This window comes from Xylocopa sonorina, chromosome 7 (assembly GCF_050948175.1).
Source record: "Xylocopa sonorina isolate GNS202 chromosome 7, iyXylSono1_principal, whole genome shotgun sequence".
Classification (NCBI taxonomy): Eukaryota; Metazoa; Arthropoda; class Insecta; order Hymenoptera; family Apidae; genus Xylocopa; species Xylocopa sonorina.
This window is the reverse complement of record NC_135199.1, coordinates 2,256,447-2,281,251: the sequence shown is the minus strand read 5'-3', so window position 1 is coordinate 2,281,251 and position 24,805 is coordinate 2,256,447. Positions and strand designations below refer to the sequence as shown.

Sequence of the window (24,805 nt, the reverse complement as noted above, 5' to 3'; positions counted from 1 at the left end):
CGAATACATTGTTTAAGTAAATAACATGTTAGTCGTAGACCTTGTAGATTTGATCGTAATTTTTTGAAAGATATTTATGACGTGACTTCAAAAAGAGGGGATACGTATTTAAAAGCACTTGGATTTCGAGGTATTTTAACGATTGTCAGGCCGCTTAAACTCGTTTAAGAATTGCATTCCTAGACGATGTTGGTTGCTCTGGAACTAGGAAGCTTTTTGCGGAATCATTGTTCGCGACGAGGTTCGTTTGATGTTAGGCTGTGGGACAGACGAGAAATGACGAGAAGCGACTCTTTTCGCTGGCTCAATTCATGAGATCAGCAGACGGCAATCAGTGTGATGAGTGATAACAAACAACAATTACTACGCGCAGTCTGCGGCAAAAAGGGAGAACTGGGCCACTGGCGGTGCACGTCGGTGGAATGGCATCTACGATATTGTAAAACTTTCAATTTGCACGAACTGTACGATACGAACAATTTTCTTATAATCTTACGCTTGAAATAAATGATAATAATCATTTTCCGAAACGTACCTGGAATTCTGCCTTCTAGAGTCGCAATCTAGAAGAAACAGTAATCTGCAAGACAAGGATCGTGGCGTTAATTTTGGTAATAAATTTGCTTCACTGTATTTGGACAAATTATTAATTTATTGACGATACGTCAGAAAGACAAATTTGATCGCAAAACATATCAAATAAACGTTCAGAAATAAATAATAATCGTATTAATTAGATACATAAAATACGTTGCGTGTAATACTTGATAGAAATTTATTCTCGCATCCTCGATAGATAATGATAAATTCAGGTTATCACTTAGTAAAATAACAGCATCGTTAGCATCCGTTAGTTGCAGCTACCCGTAAAGACTAGTTCATTGTTGGGTATCTAAATCGTAGCATAGGATAACAGTCACAGCAGATACAAAAATATTTATAATCAAAGAAACGCACGCTAAACAGAGGTAGATATTTTGAGGTGTATACTTGAAGAAGTGGCAAACAATTATCACAATGAATGAAATTAATGGGACTGGGATTTCCGAAAGAGGCTAAAGCCCGGAATGGCACTTGGTATTCTTGAATCCATTACGCATGTACTCGTTTCTAGATTCTTCTCGTCCAATTAATGCTGCCATTTAACGTGATTTCATCTCTTGCTTCACGCAGGAAGTAAAGGCCTGTAAATTCTTGAGACGTTGTTGAGACTGCAAATTAATTACAATGATTACTAATACAATTATCGAACATCAAACAATTCAGAACGTAACGAATGATTAAGAATTTCCCCCTAAATACGATCATTTTTAACAATTATCTTGAATAATAAGAACATTTTACTGATCTACTGGGAAATGGCAACTGTGTATGCATTGATGTACTTCTGCGTCGGTTGCAGTCTGTAAGGGGCATCAAACGCGATATATTATATTTAAAAATGAATGACCAAAACCAATCCTTCAAAATGCTATAACGCCATGTAACTAATTCTACAATTATGCAAGTAGAGTACCTTGAAACCTCTGTGAAGTCGATCTTTCATTATTGCTATAAACTCTTTATACGATAAAAGTCCATCGCCATCTTCGTCGAAAAGCGCGAATACGGTATCAATAATGTGAGCGCTAAGCACACTTCCCGTACAGATTTTTACAGCTCGTTGAAACTCGTCTGAAACATATAAATAATTGGTGTTGACAAATTCGATATAATATCGATGTTGAAATATTTAAATAGTTGTTCAGCAGAGGAAATTTGTTGAAACCTTTCGATATCGGATGATCCGCTAGAGTGTACATTCGCATAGCTATCGCGAAATCATCGAGGTTGTTCAAAAATTGATAGAAACGTCGGAATTCATCGAACGTGATACCAATTTGAAGTTCCGAGTTCACCAGTATCCTGTCCAAATATTTATCGTATCTGTAAGCAGCCAGGCAGGAAATTAATCGTAAAAAAGTTTCCTATAGGGCATCGTAAGAAACTCAATTACGAGCTTTAAGAAACAGGAAGCCGTACTCGTCGGTATCGAGATGAGTGTATCGCAACAAAATCTTCGCAAAATCTAATTCGCTGATAGTATCACGCCCTTTACTATATTCATGGAACTCCAGCTCTAGTACTTCTTGCTGCAGATTCTCCATGAATCGTCTGAAATCATCGTATTTCAATTCATTCTTTCCATCTTTCCCAAAGAAGTGTATCATCAGGCTCGTATCAACTGCATGTCGCCGTTGCAGGCCCTGCAAATAATATTATTAGATCTTTTTACATCTATTTGTTCTACTTGTTTCGATTTGTTAAAGATATTATAGAACGTGGGAGGAGGGTCGGATAAATTATTTAGAGAAGCAAAACTATGCGGTACCTGTTCGTCATCGATGTATTGAAGTTGGATTGCTTCGGGAGTTGTTTGCTTTTCTTCTAAAAGGTCCAGTTTTTCTTTAGTTTCGGTGCCATGGCGTCCTCTCCAGGCGTGGCTGAAAACTTTTTCCATCTAGTCGGGAGAAACGGACAATTATGAACATTTCGGTTTTATAGTTGGTTAGTAAAGGCCTTCGTGAGATAACATACAGGAGGATTTGCATAAGGCAGAGGCAAAATGGCAGCAATGATTTTAGCATCCAGAGCTAATGTGTCTGAAATAAACGGCGTGAGAGTTAGCATAGCGGAGATTAACACGAGGGTACATGCGTCCTCACTTTTTATTGTACGTTATTACGATTTACGCTGACGGTGATCTCAGTGATAGAATTGTAACCCACGTTGTGTTGCCTTTAGGTATTACAAAAAATGATGCGATGTTTGCGTGTAAACTTTGTTATGTTATTGCGGGAGAACTTTATTTACTATTACTCTTTACTTGACAAATATCTCCATCACTCATAAGTCGTTTTCTTTTTTTACATTGATATTCTCTGGCTGTCATTCCAAAGTTATTAGAAAATTTTTCTTACGAACTTGTTTCTCGAGTTGGAAATTTTTCATAGTAAAGCACCGTTTAATTCGGCAGCTGTTACAAAAAGAAATACATACTCCAAATATAAGCGGGATTCAAGTTATATCTCTGTCAAATCTATAGTCGGAAATCTTTTATTGCATTCGTTGTAATTGAAGAATTGTAAAGTGTTATTACAAAGGGTATAAATAAAGTGAAATCAAAGTCCACACCAGCAGATATCCAACGAGCAACTGCATATTTCACACCGTAGAAATTGAATAGTTTCGTAGAAACTTACGTCGTAGAAATTAGATATAACCAGATTTATTTCATCGGTTGATTGTTGATTGTTACGAAGTTTCGGCTTAAACACGAGGTCTTCGTTCGGTGGCATTATGCAATTCAACTAGTGCACCGGAAAAGAACAGTGAACAGTATGAACAATATATATAACAATTTTTTTTTTTTTTTTTGACACAACAAGAATAAATATAACAAGAACAAATCAGTGGAGTAGGGAATAAGGTAACAGACACAAATGAACCGAAATGATTTAGCGATAACAGGAATGAAAAATACAAATACGATGGGATAAGAAAAAATATAAGAATGTCAAGCATTAAAATGCCCAGTAGACGAGAGTAAAGGGAGAACGAAGTGAATAAATAAATTACTAATAAATCAATGCTTCCTTTGAAATGAAAAAACAAGAATGAAACAAATTTCGTTTACATTCGTCGTATTAGTTAAAAGTATTATTTTAATCATTTTCTACTATATATTAAAATCACTGTCGCGATTAATCTGGGTGTATCTTGTAATTTCTCATTCAATTTGAAGTTTAATAATCGCCTACTAATATCTCGGCATTGATATCTTGGAAAGTTTCGATATTAAATTGCGAGAAAGGGAGGGAAAGAGGAAGAGAAAGAAAACTAGAAAGAGAAATATTATTATCACCGAGGTTATCTGAAGGAGGATGTTACTTATCGTGAAAAGTGTAAGTTAATAACACTATCAAGCAGGTTCGTTAGATGTCAAAGGCGCACAGCCGTCTTGGGGTGGTTACGACTGCAAGCGAGTAAAATGAATCGCGCGGCAGTAATCGAGGCTGCGATCTCCGGCTCTCTGTTCACTTTTTCATGAATATATTAAAACTCACTGCACGTTTCGTTTCATCGTCGAGTTGCCGGTGCTTGAGACTGCCGCCAAGTAATCGTCGAATCTGTGAAAATTACCAACGCAAATCCGTGCAAATTGGAAAATTCTACTCTCTGTTGCGCCGTGCTTGGCCCCCTTCCGTACTCGACCATGTGATTTTTCCCTCCTTATTTTCGCCGCGCGAGATCACCGAGAACGTTGCGTCGCGCGAGCCGAACGTTGGACCGCGCCCCGCTATACTCGAGCTGATGTTTACTCTTCTACACTACCCTTCATTGTTTACTTTGCACAGGCACTACTTTTATTCGATCGATGATTTTCAAAGATTATTAAATTCTGCGTTATTCGCTTGACGTAATTGTATCGTGGCATTTACAGAAAATTACGTGTCTAGTTGAAAATACGTACTGAAAGGTGAGCGTGATTCGATATTGTAAACATAACAAAAGTAAATATCATAATCTCATGCATCGCGGTAATTTTTAAATCAGCTGAAGCTTTTTATTGAGAGACATAATTTATCAACATTTTCAATGTATTAAAAAAAGAAAAAAATAAATAAAATAAATAAAATACAACATGTTTACTTCTACGTTTTGGTTTAAATGCGTTTCGTTTAAAGAGCGTTGTACAGCGAAACTCGCGTTCCCTCGTTAAAGAATTTCGAGAGCTTGGAAAGTATAATCGTAGCATATAACAAAGTGTGCGAAATTTGGAAAAGAAGAGAAAAATCATCTTACCACAAGAAACTCGGTCTTGTCCACGCGTTCATTTCCATCTGTATCAAACATGTTAAACGCTATTTGGAAACCTGATTTAGGTTCTGTAACGAAAATGTTGGTTAATATTAATTCAGTATCGGTATCAGATTGCAATACCAAATGCATCGGAAAAGTATCAAGCTGCCTTTCATTTTTCGCACTTAAAGCTCTTAGAAACAAAACCAACGAGTACTTACTGATCAGGATGGACAAGAGAAATAGATACTCCGTGTAAGAAATGATACCTAAAAAAATGAAAGAAAATAATAATTATTATAAAAATATACGGAGAAATCTTTTTCAATCGTTCAAACATTTCCTCCATATATTTCCTTCAGCCTTTCGAATTCCAGTAAACAGTTAAGATTTATTTAATTTTAACGCGGCAAGTTTACAGGTACAATTGGAAATCCTTCGAACGATCAATCACTTGGTAAAAATCTTTGTCTTCGAATCTCTCGCCGCGTGAAAATTAGCCGTTGGTCGATCGTTAAATTTCATTACGTATCCGAGGCGAGGCGGATCGATCTAAAGGGAGCCAGCCAAGGCTCCAAGGCTCCAAGGTGGGATTGATATCCATTTAAGGGTAAATCCATTTATGGGAAAATGATGCATCGCGCGCGAACGATTCCCTCCCCGTTTTGTTTACGACGCGCGAGGCCACGACAAAAGTCCCGTACTAATTTCCAACGAGTAATCGTGTTAACTCGTAATCTAAGCGTAACAGATTGGCCGCACGAAACTAGGAACCCGGTGGAGAGAATAAGTAGCGACGCGCGACATTAGATACGCCCCATAGCGTTCCAGGCATTTCCTCTCACGGCATCCCCCTCCCCTTTTCTCCCTGCCACGGGAAGGCATTACCAATAACTCAGACTTTTAACGGCGTCACGGGGAGGAAAGACATTCGTTCGAATCTAAATTTTGATTCTCCGTCGAAGAGCACGCCCCGTCACTTTCGCCTCCATCGCGTGCTTTCACAGATTTGCGCCGGACGGCCCCACAAGACCGATTTTATGTGCCGTAAGCACTCCATAAAACGCTTTCACGGCTACGAGAGCCGGTGGAAAGTTTAGGAACCGGTCAAAGCTCCGCTCTCGACGTCGACGATCCATTTCTTTTCCCGTTCCTCGTCGGATTAAACTTTCCTCCGAATTAAGCTATTTGCCCGGCAACGTCGGCAAACATCAGATAAACTTGATAACTAAGCCACCCTTTCGGTCTGAACCGTGTCTGAACGGGTTCTTCTAGGAAATGAAAATGTTTCTCGGCCACCAGCAACCAGTATATTTTCCATCAATATTTGCTGGATCAACGATGCGAACGTGAATGCAAAACTTGGTCATTCGGATTGGCAGGCGAATAGAATTAACCGTTTAAAAAATTACCAAGCGAAAGAGAAGAGAAAGGATTGTAAAATAATGGAAAATCGTTCGATGTAGAGACCCACCATTCAGGGATCACAGAGCTATTTGCAGTGACAAAGCATTACGAAGGGAAAGAATAGAAATACGTTTCCTCCCGCTGGCGAACGAGCGAAACTTTCGATTGTACCGGTTTGCTTCATTCATAAAACTCCCGCGACTTATTCCGCCGCGGTGTACTACTTGGTACACGTTCGCGCAATAAGGAAGTATATCACTTAGTCACGTTTCGAAATAGCTTCGAATACCGTTCTCTACAGGATGCGCTTGGTAACCGGGCGAGCATGTACTTTCAGGGTGATTAGAAAAGTATTTAGAATATTTTTAATGAAACTTGCTAGCTAAAGAGCAGCGCATTCGTATATCGTATATCGGGTTCACGAAATTCCGGGCTGACGCACACGCGTACGTGCCGCCACGGCGTTACGGAAGAAAAAGAGAAAGTGGGATTACACACAGAGAAGCGACGGAACTCGTTTATTAGAGGGAAGTGTGAAACTGGCTCCGTGCGCGATTATTTGCATTTCCATTAGCGCGACAAACGTGCGGTGAACGCACAAAAAGCCAGGAAGAGGCTAGCACCAGCTGCACCGCCGACTCGTTAACGACGCAGCCCTGTTATTTCGACCGTCGCAAGGGTGGCGGGATTAATTGCCCCACTGATCTCGGAGGCGTTCACGCGAGAGCCTTGCAGAAGAGCAGCATCGAGAATTAACAGGAACACTTGCAACCTGCCATTACCGATTTGTCGGTAATACGTATATAGATAGCGAACGGTTAATTTATTTTAATCGATTGCTACTTTCGTTTCTAGGATCAGTTTCCTTTTCTTAATATCTATTACGTTCAGTTTAAATATGATTTCCAATACATCCAAACAGTCTTCTTTCGATAGTTGATTATTACTGCTTGCGCTGTCCGGAAAAATTGCAAATCAAATATACGCTCGTCCTTCACAGTCGACTGCAGCGATCTTTCTACAGAAAACCTTCCTCTTCCCATGCAGCACGAGGAACTGTTTTTCTGTTCGAAAAAGACGCTGATCGCACGCGGGGTGCTGTACACAAACTCGCTTGTCGTTAAACATTTCTTTTTTTCTCTCTGCCCCGTGACTGATGACCGTGTAAAAATCGTACGCGGTAGTTTTTCACTGCTCACCTTTGTCCCGAAGGTTTCGGAACATATGTGGATTTCCGTGGTGGAGCGCCGGGATGCTGTTTCTCATCACCTCCAACTCCTTGTCAGTTAACACGCGTCGCTTCAGCCTCGCTGGAATATCACCGAAATATATTTATTTATATTATTCAGAGTTGATCGAGGGGCGGCCGTGATTTCAGTGCAACGTCATTGCCAGTTTGCGCGGGAGCAGACTACATCAAAGGACCGTGGAAAAGTCGTATAAAGACGTGCGTTTAGAATGTTTATTCTATTCGTATATATATATATATGTATGTATATATATATATAGGCCGACATATGTGGCGAACTGAGTGCATTAAAATAGAACGTCTACGACTATTAATCTCTTTATCTCTCATCGTTTTTATGATTCCGTGCGCTCCGTGCGCGTTAAAATCTTCTTTCTCGATTTTTTGCGCTCTCGAGTTTCATCGAGTCTCGAGTCGTGACGATCTTTAAACATAAGATATCTGTTATATGAAGTTTCCGAAAGTCAATCAAAGTAATTGTATATAGAAAATTCCTCTTTTACTGCTTTTGATTTTCTATTATGAAAATTACAAAAATGGAAGTTATTTAATACTCACGCCTGGGTTCAGGTTCGACAACACTGTCGAGGAAGTCCCGAGGCGTCATGTACAGTTGTCCATTGTATTCCACCGATGCAAATTTTATAAACCTTCGCTCCCTCATCGTCAATTTTACTGCTTTCTGTGTATCGTCGTCTTTCTATGCGACAGGCATAAAAGGAACCATTTAGTGTCATTTTGTTTCTAGTTATCGTATAGTTAAGCGTGACAATTTTTAATGCTCTGCAACAACAATGTTACGATTCCTTCTTGTTGAAAACTATGTTGATGTCACGCTTGAGATGATCGTACAAGTACGCAGCGTGAAATTCGCACGTTTTCCATGGGTATTCTGTAAAATGTGTAATCTCATGATTACAATGACTGAGCAGGTATAAAACTCTGATAGTACAGTCATTCACTTTTTTCCTCCTGGTTACTTGTATACCATACCCTCCAAGTACCGTCACCCATCGGGCTTTAAGCCCGATGCACAGCGGGCTTTTAATCAGTTGAATTATATTATACTATAGGTGGTGATTTTATTTAGACATTATACATTCAACTCTCTAGTTATCATTTTCGTTTGCTTTGAAAAAAACAAATATTCTAATCTCGTGGTACAAAACGCGTCGCTATCCGTAAGACCGCGCGCGATTGCTTCGGACGTAAGATCCACCTACCGCCCACAACCCTGATTCTGAATTTATTTGCATAATACGCTATTATTCGATGGCATTACAAGGACTAACAACAATCATTCATACATATACTAATATTGCTTAGTAAAAGTTTACGTATCCGTCTTTGTGCAGGTATCTATTTAATAGAGATCTTAATAATCATTTCCAAATAAAACTGTTCAAGTCTACGAAGTCTACGATGTCGCAATCATCTAAATTTCCATATCAATATTCTATTCGATTATGGATAGGTATCTACGTACATGTAAACGGAATAAGATTTTCTATCGACTTCCGTAGAATTTCTATTTTCTAGTTGATATCTTCGGCAAGGCGTATAGATAAAATCCCGGAACATTTAGGTACGAGTACGATATGAGCCATAAATACCGATCTCGTTATCCAGCCGCGCGTGGAAAACTCCGGCGTCTCCCATAGGGGGTCTCGCTCCGTTCCATTGTTGCTCGTACGGGTCATCGATCGTATAGGTTAACAAACTATCGATACCAGCGGTTGGAACGCGACTATGAAGGATTGTCGAATTTCTAAAAGGGCGAGGCCCTTTTGTTGGGTTCTCTCGTGGGAGCCAGCACGCCCACTTCGCGGCCGATTACTCTACTCCCACCTACTACTTACCTGCTTACCTGCCGTTCCGTGCAATACGCGCATTTCGCGACGTAAGCCGCAGTTAAGCCTGAACGACGCGAATTTGCGATCTCACCGGCGAGGATTGAATCGTTCGTTCTGGGGACGCGAAATTGTTGGACCCGCCGCGATCCTCGTTTCGGAACAACTGATTATGAGTTATTGTCCGAGGATATACAATCCTCTCTACTCCCGCCTTTCTCTCTCTTGCGAGAAAAATGATTCTTTCCAATTTCTACTTTCAATTCTTACCTTTGGTTAGATCTATTTAACGCGTGTATTGCGTATTGCGTGATCTGATACGTTTTCACGTTTAAAGAGAAAACAGGATCTAAACGCGAAAACAATGAAAACTCCAATCGAGATCGCTACGATCCACGTTTTTACACTTTTCTTGATCGCAGTCGAACTAATAGAGTAAACAAATATGTTGCAACGAAATTTTACCGAATGCCCGATCAAGTTCCAATCGTGAATGGAATTCCAATTATACTTATCGCGAGTTCAGATAAATCGCGATCTTTATTATACACACTGCATTATTACTCTCGCGGTTGAGCAAATCAAGGTTTCACCTTCCTTTACTGCAACAACGTTATTACACCGTGCGTTTACACCGTGAAAACTCATGCGAGTGTCGCCGGACCGGGTAGCATGCAGATTCACCTTAAGGATCCGCGACAGCCTTATTGTTCGACGCATTTCCATAAGCGCCATCGTAATCGGATACCGGCGTCCTCTCCGCGAGTCCTCCGTTTGCTCGTAAATCAACTTCTCTTTTCTGTTTTTTTTCTTTTTCTTTTTTCTTTTTTTCACGATAAATCGTTTCTACAATGGCTCACGCTTGTAATAGCCGCTTCCTGTTACCGATCAAGATTAGCGCCGCGAACTATATACATATAGGTTCGTCGTAGACGCGCGCGAATACGCGGCGCTGCTCGCAGAAATCTTTCCTCTTTTTCCCCTTCGTTTCCCCCATCGAACGTTGTAGACTCATTAAGCGTAAAATTATAGAAATAAAGTTTCCGTCCTCAACTTCTACCGCTTTTCTCGACCGCTCTCTCGGTTTTTTACGTTTAAACGCAGCCACGCTCGAAAGTGCCGCTCATTTCTCCGCGAGTATGCTAAATCGCTAATCGTATTTTAAAGAAAATCATTTCACTGCGTACCGCGGTATTCCGTTTCGTAATTACGCGACTCGAGGAAACTAACGATCGGACGTTCCGTACGAACTGCGCTTATTAATTTTTATAGTTTTGTTCGTAGTAGCGAAATGATACCTACGCATGTCAATGGTAATTTCAGCGGATAAGCGATAAAAGTAAACGTATGTTTTCTCTTATCCTTCGATCGTGCCGCTTGGCATTCCTGTGCCAGAGTAATTGATTGAAAAATGTGGTTTTAACGTCCGCTGACAGTGACTTCTAGTGTTACAAGTTGCTCTGCGAGAAAGTTTCGCACCCGTTAAGTTTACGAGTTATTGGAAAACATACGTGTTGGTTGAAATTCGCTTGTAAAAGTCTGTACGGTGAAGGGATTACAGCATAGAGGCTGTTTTATGGTACGCGTGAACGTGCGAAATATAGTAACGATTCGAATGATAATAATTAATCCAAATACATTATCCAAAAATATTGATACAGTGAAGGGTAAGAACGGCGCAAGGCTTTCGACACAAAATTTCAAATAATACCCTTAAGGATCTCTAACGGATTTCGAACGTTTAACACGTTAACCTTTCCGTAAACCTCTTCCATTGCCTGGAAAGCCACCGTGCGCTCGTTTACAAGCCCGTTAAACACCAAAAGTATCGGCTAGCACAATAAGCTTCCTAAGAAAAGGAAACCAAGAGCACAATGGTACCACGCAAATGGTACTAATTAATTTCAAGAATCCCTGATTACAAGGCCACCATTTACTACACATACGTATCAGTTCGGGTTTGAATGAGAAAAAAATTCAATGAAAAATAGTATTGTAGGGTACTGTAGGGGGAAAAGCATTTGATGCGAACGTGAACGCGTTCACCAACAACTTCCATGGGTTCCATGTCAGTGCACATCTCTCGCGGCTGTCAGCTAAAATAAAGGGAGCACCCTAAACGAAAGAATTGTAAATGAAACCGTGTTAATGGTTGGTCAAGGTCAACGATGGGAGCAGGACGGTACCGGAGGATGGTTGTTACGAAAGAACGACCGTATCCAGGGACACGATCTCACGATTCAGGGATACATCAGCGACAGAGGTTGGCCGGCGGAGACGATCGTGGGGGAAAGATATTTCCGCGAGAATGAATTTACGCCGCAGCACACCCATAAATCGCCTCGTATTTCTTTCCCGTGGTTAATGCGCGCGGCGCCCGGCGATTTATGGGATACCAAACGCCGTTAGGTCTAATCTTCTCGTTAGAGAGAGGAGGCTCGGAGGTGCCGGTGTCCCTTTGTACAAATTGCTACCGGGTGAACTAGAAGCCGTGGACCACCGTAGTTCCATGTCGTTTCGGAAATTGGGCCTCGTGTTACGTGGCCGGATAAATGAAATTCTTCGCCTGTTTCAACTCGGTCCCACCAATCGAATCGTTCGAAAGGTACAAATGGTGCCGGCGTGCGCTTCGACCGTCTATCTATAATGGTACATCCATCTTTCCTTCTGTTCTTCGAATCTCACCGATTTTATTCTATGGGTCACCACCACCACGCCGTATCGTGGCTCGTGGCCACGTGAAAGTGACTCCGGTGATTTTATCTGTTCGTGATTTATCGAGATCCTGGGAATTGTGGTATTGTTCGATTGCGTTAATAAATTTGTAAACGCCTATTCGCCAGTTACCATTTCCGAACGAGCGGACCACGAACGGACAGAATCGAATGCGAATCGTTATGCGGAAGTAAAACGTTCAACGAATTTTTTTTTTCCCTACTTTAATCTTTAACTGGAGGAGATAGATAAGAATGTAAGTAACTTTACAATTCTGCGATTACGCCGCTTCTAAATGAGAGAAACATGCACGATACCGAGCAAACATACGAAGGTAAAACGTGTCTACCATTCTGCTTGTCCGGTTGCATTTGAGAAACTTGAAATTTATCAGACAATTAGGGAAATAGGAGCTTTGTCCAAACAAAGTACCCGCGTCAAGCTTAGAAGAATTTCAGTCGACGATCAAAGTAAGCAAATGAACCTAACGCAGGGGCGTGATTCAATAAAACCACGAGGGATCGAATCCTTATCTTCCATCGATGCTTCATCGATGCAGGAGATTTTCTAAAATGGTTACGGAATTCACTATAATTTTCATCCGCGGAAAAAAGAATACCGCGCGCAAGAAATTGATCGACGCCGACAGTGGGCAACGAAAAGTAACACCTACGAGTCGTAGATCATCAGAGATCCCCCTTTACTCGAAACTTTACGCCTTATCCCTCAAGCTGAAAGACGAGCAACAAAGCAATAATAACTAGTAACGAGCTGCTCGCGGATATTAACGAGTCTTCAAGTCTTCTGATTAATCATTCCCGATCGTTCAAAGCAAATATACATCAGGAAACACCGTGATTTACAAGCACCTTTGCACAGCACAGCTGCCCGTTCACCCATCCCGCGGTGGACGATCGCTCGAATCTTGAACCAATTATAATTTATATCTCCGAATTAGCTGTGCACGCGACCGACCATCGCGTTTTCACCTATTCCTGTTCTAGCATTTAATTCAATGTTCAAGACTCCTGCTTTGTTGGCACGTCCTCGCGTGTCTATACAACCGATTCTACAGGGGTGTTGGGATGGCATGTTAGCGGTGCAGAGTAATGACAGGCGCGGTGAACATTATGCTAAGCGCGAGGCATCCGAGTTCTTTTTCTTCCCCGGACCCACGGAATTTCTCTGTGTTCTTCTTCTCATCTGCGCCCGTGAACGCTAGCCCGTCTCTGGAGGGTCTCTTGTTATAGTTTTCAATAAAGTACGCGAAGCACGCGAACGCGGCAACAATTTTCCACGGCATCCTCGTTATACGGGTTGATTTTTCCATGAATTCGTAGACACGAATCGGCTTCGCCACAAGTTTCGCCATTTCTTTAAGGACGCATGCAGGAATTGTCCCCGCGGCGATGCTGTGGGAGCAACTTGTTACGCGTACGCGATTTCCATTTTTCTTCTTTTGCCGTTTAGGTTCGCTCGGAAAGACAAGCTCTAGCTCATGAATGTGTTAAACACATTTACGCACTAAAATCATGTTGACCGACCGTGTCTCTTGGTGTGTCGCCGCTTATAATCTCTTTTTCCCTATTTAAAGTTAATGTCATTTAAATTGCGAACACGCTGGCTACGTGTCGATGTGGTATCATTTGTACGCGATTATTTATATATATATATATATATATATATATATATATATATATATATAATATGTAAAACGAAATAGCTTTCGAAATGGCTTTCAATGGTTTTCGTATAAAAAAATTAATAATAGTTGAAAAATATTGAATTTACTTTTGAATTTGTCACTTTTGACACTGAAATGGACCTCTCAGGTCGAAATAACCAAGAGGTAGCCGCGTAAAAAGCAATCAACGATTCGCCGAATGTTTACGCTGACCGTTGGAAATGAAAATGAAAGGTACGCGACCGATCGGCAAACACCTGCCCGGAATCGATGTGCACTAATGTGCGCGTCTCGCCTTGGTGCATAATGCAACGATGATTACGGATCTTACGGCGAACCACGGTGGCGCCGAGATTGCTGCAGGAAATTGAAATCAGATAACAGACCAACGTCCGAGCCGTGCCTTCTCCCCTCGTTCGCGTATTTGCATACGCATATTTGGATATGAAAATTTTTGATTGTCGAATCTCTCGCGCGCGGTTAGGTCTTCGTTAGGTATCGACTTCTCTTATTTTTTTAAGCTCGTTTATTGACACGAAAATTTCAACTGCGATCGATCGAAAATAGAGTTTGTCGGGTAATTAAAAGGTGTTTCGGTGATAAAGGGTTCAAGAGAAATCTTTCATCAGCATCGATGTCTCGTAAAATAGTTTGCGGTTCACTGATTCACGGGCCGGTAAACTAACCAACTTAGATTTATAGGCGTGTAAAGTCTGGTCTGTGCTCTAAATGGTTCTAATCCTAGCGAGACACAAACAAGTTGGTTTAATTGGTCGCAAAAACGACCGGTTCCAATAACAGAACTCTTGCGCGCTTAAACTCCAATGCATTACCTCGCGTAAAATAGCGTATCTATTTATACAATTGCATACCAATTAAGTTATTTATTATACAGCCGTTTAAGATAATGAAATTTCTCGTTTAATACGGGGATAGAGAGTGGAACGTGAAGATCTTACGATCCTTAAACGATCTATGACGAAATTGACTCCGTTATACCTTCCCTGAGAGAAGGGAGAAGCCAATATCAACATCCATTTTGACGAATGTGTGCGTTGACTTTAATGAACCCTAAAAACAGTATTAGAAAAGAACGCGTTTCGAAATGGTTTTTATAAACCTTTTTAAATCGATGGATCTAGGAATTTCTCCAAGTACTCGGAGATTTTCGAAACGTAGCAGCGTAAAATGCCGCGGTATAAACGACATTTATTGCGAGAGGTGTAACATATTCTTTGTAAAGTGTGCTGCGTCCACCAAGAAAATTACATCTTTACATCTACATCCTCTAAGTTATTACAAAGGAAACATTTGCTGAGACCATTTTATCGTTCGATTATATACCGTGGTCGTATCAAACGCGTCGACGTGCATGATATTTAACACGTTGTCCGCGAAGGAAATTTACATTCAGCGGCGAGTGTCTCCTCAACAATGTGTGCCTCAAAAACAACATTATTACATCCAATATATGTATATCATTATTCTTTATCGATGGTATCTATTTAATAGGTGCCTATTTAATCACAAGTTTTGGCAAATAGTTGTACCCCCCCCCCCCTAGCAAAGGAAAGCATAAAGGGTAATAAATGAATCTTGAGAAATTTTTTTTCTAAATTGTAATCTACTTTCCAATAAAAAGTATATCGTAATTTCTTGCTCTGAAAACTTGCACGGGTATTCGAATAGAAATGCAGAAAAAGAAGAAAAACGCAAATCGTTGGTAGAAACATTCTTCGGTGGCCCATAAATTAGCAAAGCCCACTGTCCGCGAGACTTGTTTCCAATTAGCAACGTTGTAGAAAATTTTACGGAACAGAGAGTCGATAATCAATGCGGATACGGGATCGCAGAAAAACCCGGCAACATATCAAAATTAAGAGATTACATCACATGTAGTTACAGGACGATCAGGTTTACCTTCGCGAGCAAACACTTGGTAATCCATTACAACGGCTGGTAATGGTGCATCTGATAAACGAATTCCAATTATACGACCATGTCCGCTGCTCGCCTCACGGTACAGACTCTCCGGAATTTCATTTTACGGGGTTCAAGTCTCTATTTATGATTATTTCTTCGCTATCGGGTACTTCTCGGGTACTTATCACGTATTCAGGTGCCGGTCCGACGAAGAACAAGACCGTAACGTGTCTATAGCCTCTGATTCGATCTGCCGTAATCTGAACAGCAAATAACTTGTTGGATTTTTACGGAACTCGGTTTCATTGTAATGTTCTACTTCACGCTTGAGCTGCGCTATCGGTGTTACTACGATTCGACGATCTTTACCGTCGCATTAATAACGGATCTCCATTGTTGGAGATACGGAATGATAGCGACGATGGTTTATGAAATACCAGTGCCACAAAAAATAGATACTACTGGTTCGCGATGAGAGCTGCCTTAAAAATACTTCCATTACATAGCTTTTATATCAGAGCGAGGAATTTTATAATCAGCGAGCGTATCTCAAGTTTCTTTCTTCTTTTTCTTTTTTTTTCCACAACCAATCGAAGATCTGCAAGCTGCAAGAAGTTAGGGATCGTTTATTCTGAATAATTTAACTTTTTCCTCTCTGAAACGTTTAAAATTATAGTTTTGTAAAACATTGTGCGTCGAGCGAATTACGTATCCCTCGGACATTTACGACGGCCCCCTATACTTTTTCCAAAGAGGCGAAAGCAACGAGGAAAAAACAGGGAAACATGGCAAAAACATAGCAAGAAACGCAACAACCAGCGTCGCTACTTTTTAATCGCCTCGCGCGCTGGCAAGAAGCATCAGCCTGCATTAAAATATCCCTTTCCGCGTCTCAAAAACTGGGTAATTGGTTTCGACTCGGTAATCGGGCTCTTAACAAATTGTACCTCATCCGACCGACACTATCTTCCTTCTCATCGTTCATCCCGTCTTTTAATAATCAATTCTCTGCCAGCAGCAAGAAACATAACCGTATCTACATAGCTCGAAGGGGTAGGGCAAATAGTACCCCAGACTCCCGAGTAACCGTCAAGTCCAGGTGGCTGTTACAAGCTGCTCACGTTCGACAGCTTTGTAAAAGCGTTATCGTTCGAAAAATCATGATTCATACCCATCGTGCATATACAGTTCGTTTCACGTAATCACTGCTATAAATTTTACAGAAAACTATGTTATTCAGAATAGAAGCTGTATATATTTAAATCTGCATAACTTTCATAAATCAGATTCATTTTCTTTTTTTTTTGGATATGGGTTGCTTTCTGTTTTCTTAAATAAAACCCACTGTCACGAATGATTTGTACATGTACATGTATATATATTATACATGCACACAGACATTATTCCCGAAACTACATATTATCAGATTATAGGACCAGCCATTCTTTGTCGCAAATCCAGTTTCAAACAGATGATCTATTATAGATCACGCGAATAGATGGTTAGAAACTGTATCCTACCCGCGAGTTTCGATCCACTAAATCAGTCACGGATCGAGTTCCCGTCACTCAAATTCTACTTGGATGAGTGTAACACGCAATATGTAAATAGACTCACTTCTGCCTAGAGGAAAGAAGGAGAAGAAGAAGAAGAAGAAGAAGAAGAAGAAGAAGAAGAAGAAAAAGAAAAAGAAGAAGAAGAAGCCGCCACTAACGGTTTTGCGATGAGCCGTGCGAGTACTATCATCATTGGGTTCGATGATACGGTTCGCGCGTTGCTTTCACGCATCTTCTGGAGCCATGTTCCATGTTATCGTCAGATAGCGTATCCGTCGATCGTTGTAACCGCGATGGTGAAACGGTCGCGGCCAGAATCGAGGATAAACGACGCGGTCGAATCTTGAACGCGATAACGGCTGCCAGTCCTTGGCGTAGCCGTTGGATGCTGGCGTGACCGTGATTTGTGGCCAGTCCGCCGTGGATCGAGCACAGATCTACCCAGGATCTGCACTTGTTCTGCTAGACCCAAAGACGATCCGTGTCCAAGCGGGAACACGCGACGGTGGACGTGTTACGATGTCGCGTTAACGGGTTGTCCGTTGGATTGTGGGATCTCTTGTATACGCTGTGTCAGTCTGCGACGTTTCCCAGACTTTGATCGCGATAGAACTCTCGAATATGATTAATAAAGTCTGAAGAGAAGTCTGCTGGTAGAGTTTATGAATGTTAATGCGTAATGGTTGACTTGTCTCGTCTCTGTTATTTCTTGCAACAAGTAACAGATATAACTATCTTCTGATTCAAGTAAATAGAATGTTAGATGGGGATGTAAGAAGTGGCTGTGGTTTATTAGTATTTTCAATATTCAATATATCATTCTCTGAATGAGACATCTTCTTTCTGAATTATAATTGAAAACCGGTAGATACAACTCTATTCTAGTTCTATTTATTACAATACATTACATTCTGACAAACAGTCGAAGCTTATGATATTCGTCAATGCGTCTCGGTACACAAACAGCTCTTTTTAACCATATATTATTATTACTATTGGAAAGACGAAATCATAAATAGGTACAACTGAACGTGGCAAACGGTAGGATAAATGAGTGGAAACATTACTACTGGATTACTAGAATCTAGCACTACATATAATATATAACGTATATTTAAATAGTTTAAAAATTGAAAAAATCATGGTTGTGATAATAATAAAAGTATTCATACATGAATCATATAATAGCATTCAATGAAGATGAATTTGTTTTATTTGACATCAATGAGAAAACAGTCATCGTGGAACGCTTTAAAGTACTTTAATAATCAACTGGAATACGTGCACAAATGCGTATTGTTCCGAATTCAACTAAACATAGTTTTCAGTACATTCTTACAAATGCATAGAATTTGCATAAAATATCGAAAAATATCTTATATTTGCATTACCTTTCGAGCCTTGGCGTGCACCTTATCAGGTTGTGAATATTTGTAGCCGATAAGAAGCGCAACAGAAACTGCTGCAAACAATCCGGTGCTGTTTCTCCATTTTTTCACATCACTGATACTACGACATGAATTGTAAGAACGTGAGACACCACGAAAATGTCGGGAAGACAACAATGCTCGACTTGACAGCCTCACCACGGTCGCCATCTTTATTGCGGACGACAGTAGTGCGCGCATGCGCTTTGGATTCATCTGCAATTTTTCTCGCGCGTCTTATAATCATCGGTAGTGTATCCTATCTCGAATTAAAAATATGAAATATATAGAGATTTTTCATACGTTTTCATTTAAATTTTCAATCGATTCATAAATAGTTAATCATTTGTTCACTCTTAAATTTCGATTACGGTTATTTAATTGGGGAATGTAAAAGCAAGCTTATCATTTGTTCATTTGTTGTCAATATTAGTTTCCGTGAGATGATAATGCGTACTCAAATTAATGATTCAGTATTATTAGTTCAGCTCTGATGAATGTTGAATCATATATTATATGTACTTAATTTCAATTCAGATATTTATTTTATTTACGACGTTGATTCAAAATTGCTACAGAAACTAATGAAACCTACGACGATAACAAATTTTAGTACCGACTATACTAAAATAGAGAAGAAATTAGAAACTAACGCGTAGAGAATATACATACATTATTATACATTATATAATACTTCACACAATTTGGTCTGGCGACCTGCCAACTTTAAGTTTACCCTAAATATTGTTCTTCAAGTTAGTAGATCTCATATTGAAGGTGAAATAGTGCTAGTACCCTATGATCTGGTATCCAACTTCAAAGCTACGTCAAATATTTCTCGAGTAAAATAGAATTCGCACCAGGATAATCAAATATCTCTAATTGTAAAATCGTTTACCGTTTTGCAACGCGTCACGTCTGTGTTGCGGTTTGTTCTAGTTATTCCTATACCTTAATCACCAAAAAGTTTAGTATAATTAGTGCACATAAGCCGTTCGTCTAATATCTCGCATGAAAGTTGGATGTCTTTGCACGACTATGGAAAAGAATGAAACGTCAGGTTTTTTTTAACGATCGCGTTCCAGGGAGGGAGAAGAGTACGCATAGGCGAAGTGGTGGCCTAACGATGGCATTAAACTTATATACGACGAAAATAGCGTTGCGTATAAAGCAAAGGCAACGTTCGAAGGGCGTTATGTAACGAAACGGTGCCATCTTCACCCACGATATGCGGTGACGCAACGCGGCGAAGAGTGCCGTTGAAGCGCCGCGAGTGCTAAAATTATGCGGGCTAATGTACTGCGGCACTCTTCCTACCGGTTACCCTAGCAACCGCATTGACGTTTATTATACGAGTCTACCTGGTTTCTTCCTTGTGGTTACATTATTTATAAATGCATCCTAGTACTAGAACGAGTCGCCGAGGCGATCTTCTGCAATCTTTGCCCTTTCTTGTTGCTGAGAGTACGGTGTATCGCTCGTAATGAACTGATAGCACGCTCTGATCTTCCGAGTCGTAGCTGCGCAGCTTTATCCTTCGGATAACGACTTGGCGGCGTGCAACGTGCGACTACACAAGAGTGGATTACTGATAGAGGAATAGTTGCTCCATTCTTGAAAGATATATATTATATTGTACGTCATTCGATATCCGTGTGATTGGGAATATAAAAAGTCAAAAGTCGAGTCTACTTGAACCTTACACCGGAGACTATCAACGCGTCTATTGCTCACACGTATAACGTAGTGTCTTACACTCTAGTTTCTATCGTTTCTCATGTTTTCATAGTAACGCATGCGCCTGTATTCTTATTAGCTACCACTCTGTAGAAGAAGAACGCGCGCGCGTTCGTTCTCGTTATTTAAATAAGTTCATGAATCACTTTGGTTCGCCGACCGTTGTTATCGTGCTTCCTCGGTATCCTTCACAATGTGATTCGAGGCGTTTACACGCGACCGGTAAAACGATTATGGCAATTAATGTCAGCAATTAATATCAGTTGTATCAATCTTATTTATATGCCTACCGAGGCCTCGCGATGCATCACGCGTAGTCGAGGAGAATTTATAACAATTTTGCAACGAGCGACTAGCAGCCTTGACCACCTCGGGCGAATTTGCAAACACGGGCTGCGTATTTGTAATTTGCAGTGATTAATCGACCAGCCCTACATTTCCAGCATACAAAATTGGTTCGCCTTTATTTAGGAATAATCTCGTGATCGTAAATTGATTCCGTGAAAAGATAAGTACGGGCAAGTCGAAAGGAGTGATTTCCTGTTATTTTCAATTAAGAAGTAAAAAATTTCCCAGGCCATTTATTAGTCGACGTGTTTATTTTTCAATTTTACATCATTTACCGGAACCAGTGAAGGGTGCTAATCAACGTCAGATAATAGTAATAACGATGCATCAGAATGGTTAACGTTGATTGTAATTAGTATCTCTATTATCGAATACATTGGCTACTTAAAAAGGGATTTATTAAATTCGTTTAATTGAAAACTATAAATATTCGAGAGATCGGAGATGCATCGTGTTCATGAAAATGTGTCTCGGTAAAAATATTTACGATTCGCGGACACATCGAGTCATTCCGACACACGAAATGGGGCTAACAATTACCAGCGACTGTAACCAATGTGATTCTTGTGCGGGGAAACCAGTTTTCGGTTCGGTATAATCCATACAACGATCTGCTATCGCTGTAATAAAAATGTCCAAGTTAAATTGCAAAGGAAACCCTGGGAAATGTAACATTCGCGGGCATGGCTCGCGAATCAATTAAACCGGCTACGCAAAAAGTCCATAAACGTCGATTACTACGTCGACAACTAATTGGAAGCATTCGTTTATCTCACTGTCCCCGCGATCCAACAGCGACCTGACGTCTAGAAAAGAAGAAAACCTCCGGATTCCCCGAGTCGTTGGTTGCGCTCTTGCATTCCTGCTGGCCCATCGAAGAAAAAGGGAAAAAAAGAGGGACAGCTTGGCGCATGTACCACTGGCTCCTGGCTGCAGCGAGCAAGAAAAAAGAAAGTTGTCATTACCTCCTTGACTCGTAAGCGTGATGAACATTCTTCAGGGACGCTCGACGTGAATCGTCCAAGAAGTCAGGGAGAGTGAGAGAGAGTTGCTACCGACGCACACTAAACGCTCGCCTGGCTGTAACAGTAAAGAACAATCGTCTCGTTAATCCCCGTTTACGCGGAAACGTAATTATTCCCTCGACACTTCCTCCGCGCCGGCCCGTTGAACTTCCATGAAACTTGACGTTGTTAAACCTGCCCCTGCCCGGGGTTACCTCGTGCTTTTTCCTCACCCTACCCGTCTGCTGAAAGTCTCTTTACGCGTGGTATCTGAAACACGAGTTCAGAGAGAAGCAGAGCAAGAGCGCGGTTACATCGACGATGTAAGATCGTCTAGGAATTATGGGTTGCACCCGCGGCGGAACGGTTTCTAGACCGAGCAGCAACTTACCAGTCCGTGCATCCGCCAGGTCTATCGACTCTCTCATTTACGCTGATTTGAATAATTGATGCCGATCCACGTACCGGGGGCTATCGGCCAGGGGATCGGTTCGCCTCTCCTCGTTTCCACGGGAGGCAGGGGCAGCTGTTCCTCCGCCCCTGGTGCTCCCTGCTACCCCTGAATGATCTCACGAGGACCGACACCGGTAATCCGAATACCGCCACTCCCGATGCCGTTTCGGTGTATTTTAAAAACCACGATAATACTGACAGTAATGACACCGTGCATTTAATGCGCTCGTTAATAACGTAATTAGACAGTGACCGCCTCGGGCGCCGCAACGTTTTCAACGGAAATTGACCGCGAGATGCGACGCACGATCCTAACATAACTCGATCGAACCGATGCTCGATTTTAAACGCGAGAACGGCCGCGGATACGCTCCGATTCGAACGTCATTCGGTGACATTCGAGCGCGATTCTCGCTCCTCGTTACCTTTGCTTTTTAACTTTTCTGCATATTACATATTAAACAGCCTCGGTTCTTCCACTTATTTGCATCTCGCCTTATAAGCAAACAAGCCGCTCGCGTGACTGCCGATAGAAGCAGCCGCTGGATTGTTTTGGACGTCGTTATTCTACGATCACCGTGTACCAAGAGAAACGTTAACTTTTTCACATAACTGTAACAGCTTCTCGAACCGAAGGCTACGACCTTTTTAAGCATCTCAATGTTATTATGCAAGTCGTGCCGGTACACTCGTATGCACGGTAGCTACTAATGAGTCCCCTTCGCTACTCTACGAGATCCCACGAGATATTAACCTTTAATAACCGAGCGAGATTGTGGCCAGAGATGAGAAAGGAATTTACACGGCTGTCCAATTATCGTTGCCGATAACATCTCGCTCTTTCGTTTTTTTCCACGATACCGTTTTATCAGCCGGCTGCCGTAACGCTGTTCGCGGCTCTTACATTACATTGTACCTTCGATGTTAACGGGAGCACTGGTTAACGGTGTTAAACGAAATTAACATTAGCGCTAAACGATCGTAACCGTCGATCCGTGCACACGAACAAGGGATACCTACAAACTGGATCGACGATTTCACTCTCTTGTTCCGCGGTTCGGTTTTTGCTACCTCCAAAATATTATAATAGCCTGCTCTCTGCGATTCTTTTCACCACCGTACATTCACGAGTCTCTTCTCGCGTTGCCTCCAAGGTAGAGAGGGATGTATAGAGAGAGTACACGAGACTCGTCTTGTGAGATTCGATTGGCGCGCATCCAGCTAATTACCATCGAACAAGTTTCGTTTTCTGTCGTATAAAGAAAAACTGAAACGATAGATTCGATAGCAGTCGAACGCGTGACGGGCTCATTTTTAAATAAATATAAGAGAGGATTGAAATGGAACGAATTTACCTACCTTTTCTATTTAGTTTTTAGAACAAAGCTCGAGTGAAGTAGAAGATGGGTAATTCGAATGAAATAGACGAGATCGCGTTATAGTTAATAATATCTTCTTTATTACTTCTAAAAATTATATAGCGACGATATGGGTGGGGTTCTGCATCGAAGGAACGAGAGAGAAGATAGGGGAGCGACACGATTTCCTCATCGGATGCGCAACGAATACGTTTTCACTTTCCGTGCTCCCGTTTCTTCTCTCTTCTCAGCTGCTCTCCTGCCGTTCTCGAAAACGTAACGGGAGCAAATGTGGTACGCGAGGAAACGTGACAAAAGAGGAGAGGGAGGGATATATCGCAAGGTAACAGCTCGACAGTGGCAGTGTTCGACGCTTTATTCGTCGTGGCTCGCTCCTCGTTCTCCCGATGTTTGCATCGGCAGTTAAATACTCGTGTCCCGTTGCATTCTCATCCGCGTTCCCTTTCTATAAACTTAGCGGCCTCAGTCCACGGGAAATTGATATACAGCGTGAAAATGGTTAGATCAGTATAATCGGTGGCGCTGTTTCGAAAATAATCGCCGGAAATGTTCGTCTCCGCGGTTGTCCAGTCCTTCGTTCGCTTTTTCCTATCCTTAACCCTCGCGCAATTTTCAGCCAGAACCGGAAGATCTCGATCGATGATCGCGGGAGATCGTCCCGAATACTGATATTTATTTAGCGATTATATAGTTCACTTCAATCTCCTCTCCTTCTCCGCTTAAATTTAGAATATAAGGTAATACTATTTTGAAAGTATTACGATGATCTTCCATGTCTTCCAATGATCTTCCAATCTATGGTAAACATTAAAGGTACAAAACACGTACAATTCCTTAACGCTTTCTTTTCCTATCTTCGGTATAATTTAACTTATAGAATAATAGTATCTTTTCTTTATTCGTAAAGTTTCGCTCCTCTCGTAGCCTCCTCTTATATGATAATCCTGGCCGGTAATACAAACGTGTTACAAATTATCGTATCATTAATGCAGATATCACTCGATTTCCTTTTGCTTCTCTTTATTGCGATTTTCTCTACGATTACAATGCGCGTAACGCGTGACTCGTTCGTATCTAACGAGAACGAGAACGCGAACGAGAACGAGAACGAGAACGAGAACGAGAACGAGAACGAGAACGAGAACGGGAACGGGAACGAGAACGAGAACGACGTGGATTTTCAAATTGCGCGTTTTTTATCAAAACGGAATCGTTCCCTTCGTTGAATAGC

At 41.2% G+C, this 24,805-nt stretch overlaps 1 protein-coding gene across 2 annotated transcripts; it reads right to left on the bottom strand.

Annotated features, from left to right (window-relative positions):
• Positions 1–1,043: 1,043 nt before the first annotated feature.
• Positions 1,044–18,824, bottom strand: LOC143425185 (calcium uptake protein 3, mitochondrial-like). 2 transcript variants are annotated; one of them, XM_076897799.1, is made up of 11 exons: positions 18,618–18,824; positions 8,057–8,198; positions 7,449–7,559; positions 5,064–5,111; positions 4,846–4,928; positions 4,107–4,169; positions 2,372–2,500; positions 2,023–2,246; positions 1,769–1,926; positions 1,517–1,674; positions 1,044–1,211 (listed from the first exon to the last, which is right to left on the bottom strand). In XM_076897799.1, the coding sequence occupies exons 1-11, from the start codon at positions 18,822–18,824 to the stop codon at positions 1,143–1,145; spliced, it is 1,392 nt and encodes a 463-aa protein (XP_076753914.1). In that variant the 3' UTR covers positions 1,044–1,142. The 2 variants fall into 2 exon arrangements, with proteins under 2 accessions (XP_076753914.1, XP_076753915.1); XM_076897800.1 differs by lacking the exon at positions 4,107–4,169.
• Between the last annotated feature and the right edge of the window lie 5,981 nt (positions 18,825–24,805).

Bases quoted from the DNA above. Each gene is read 5' to 3' on its own strand.
- LOC143425185 (XM_076897799.1), bottom strand. From the start codon at position 18,824: ATGGCGACCGTGGTGAGGCTGTCAAGTCGAGCATTGTTGTCTTCCCGA. The intron at 2,501-4,106 runs GTGAGTTTTAAT...TCTCCCGACTAG, and splicing joins ACGATGAAACGAAACGTGCA to ATGGAAAAAGTTTTCAGCCA. The intron at 1,675-1,768 runs GTTTCAACAAAT...TATATGTTTCAG, and splicing joins GGATCATCCGATATCGAAAG to ACGAGTTTCAACGAGCTGTA.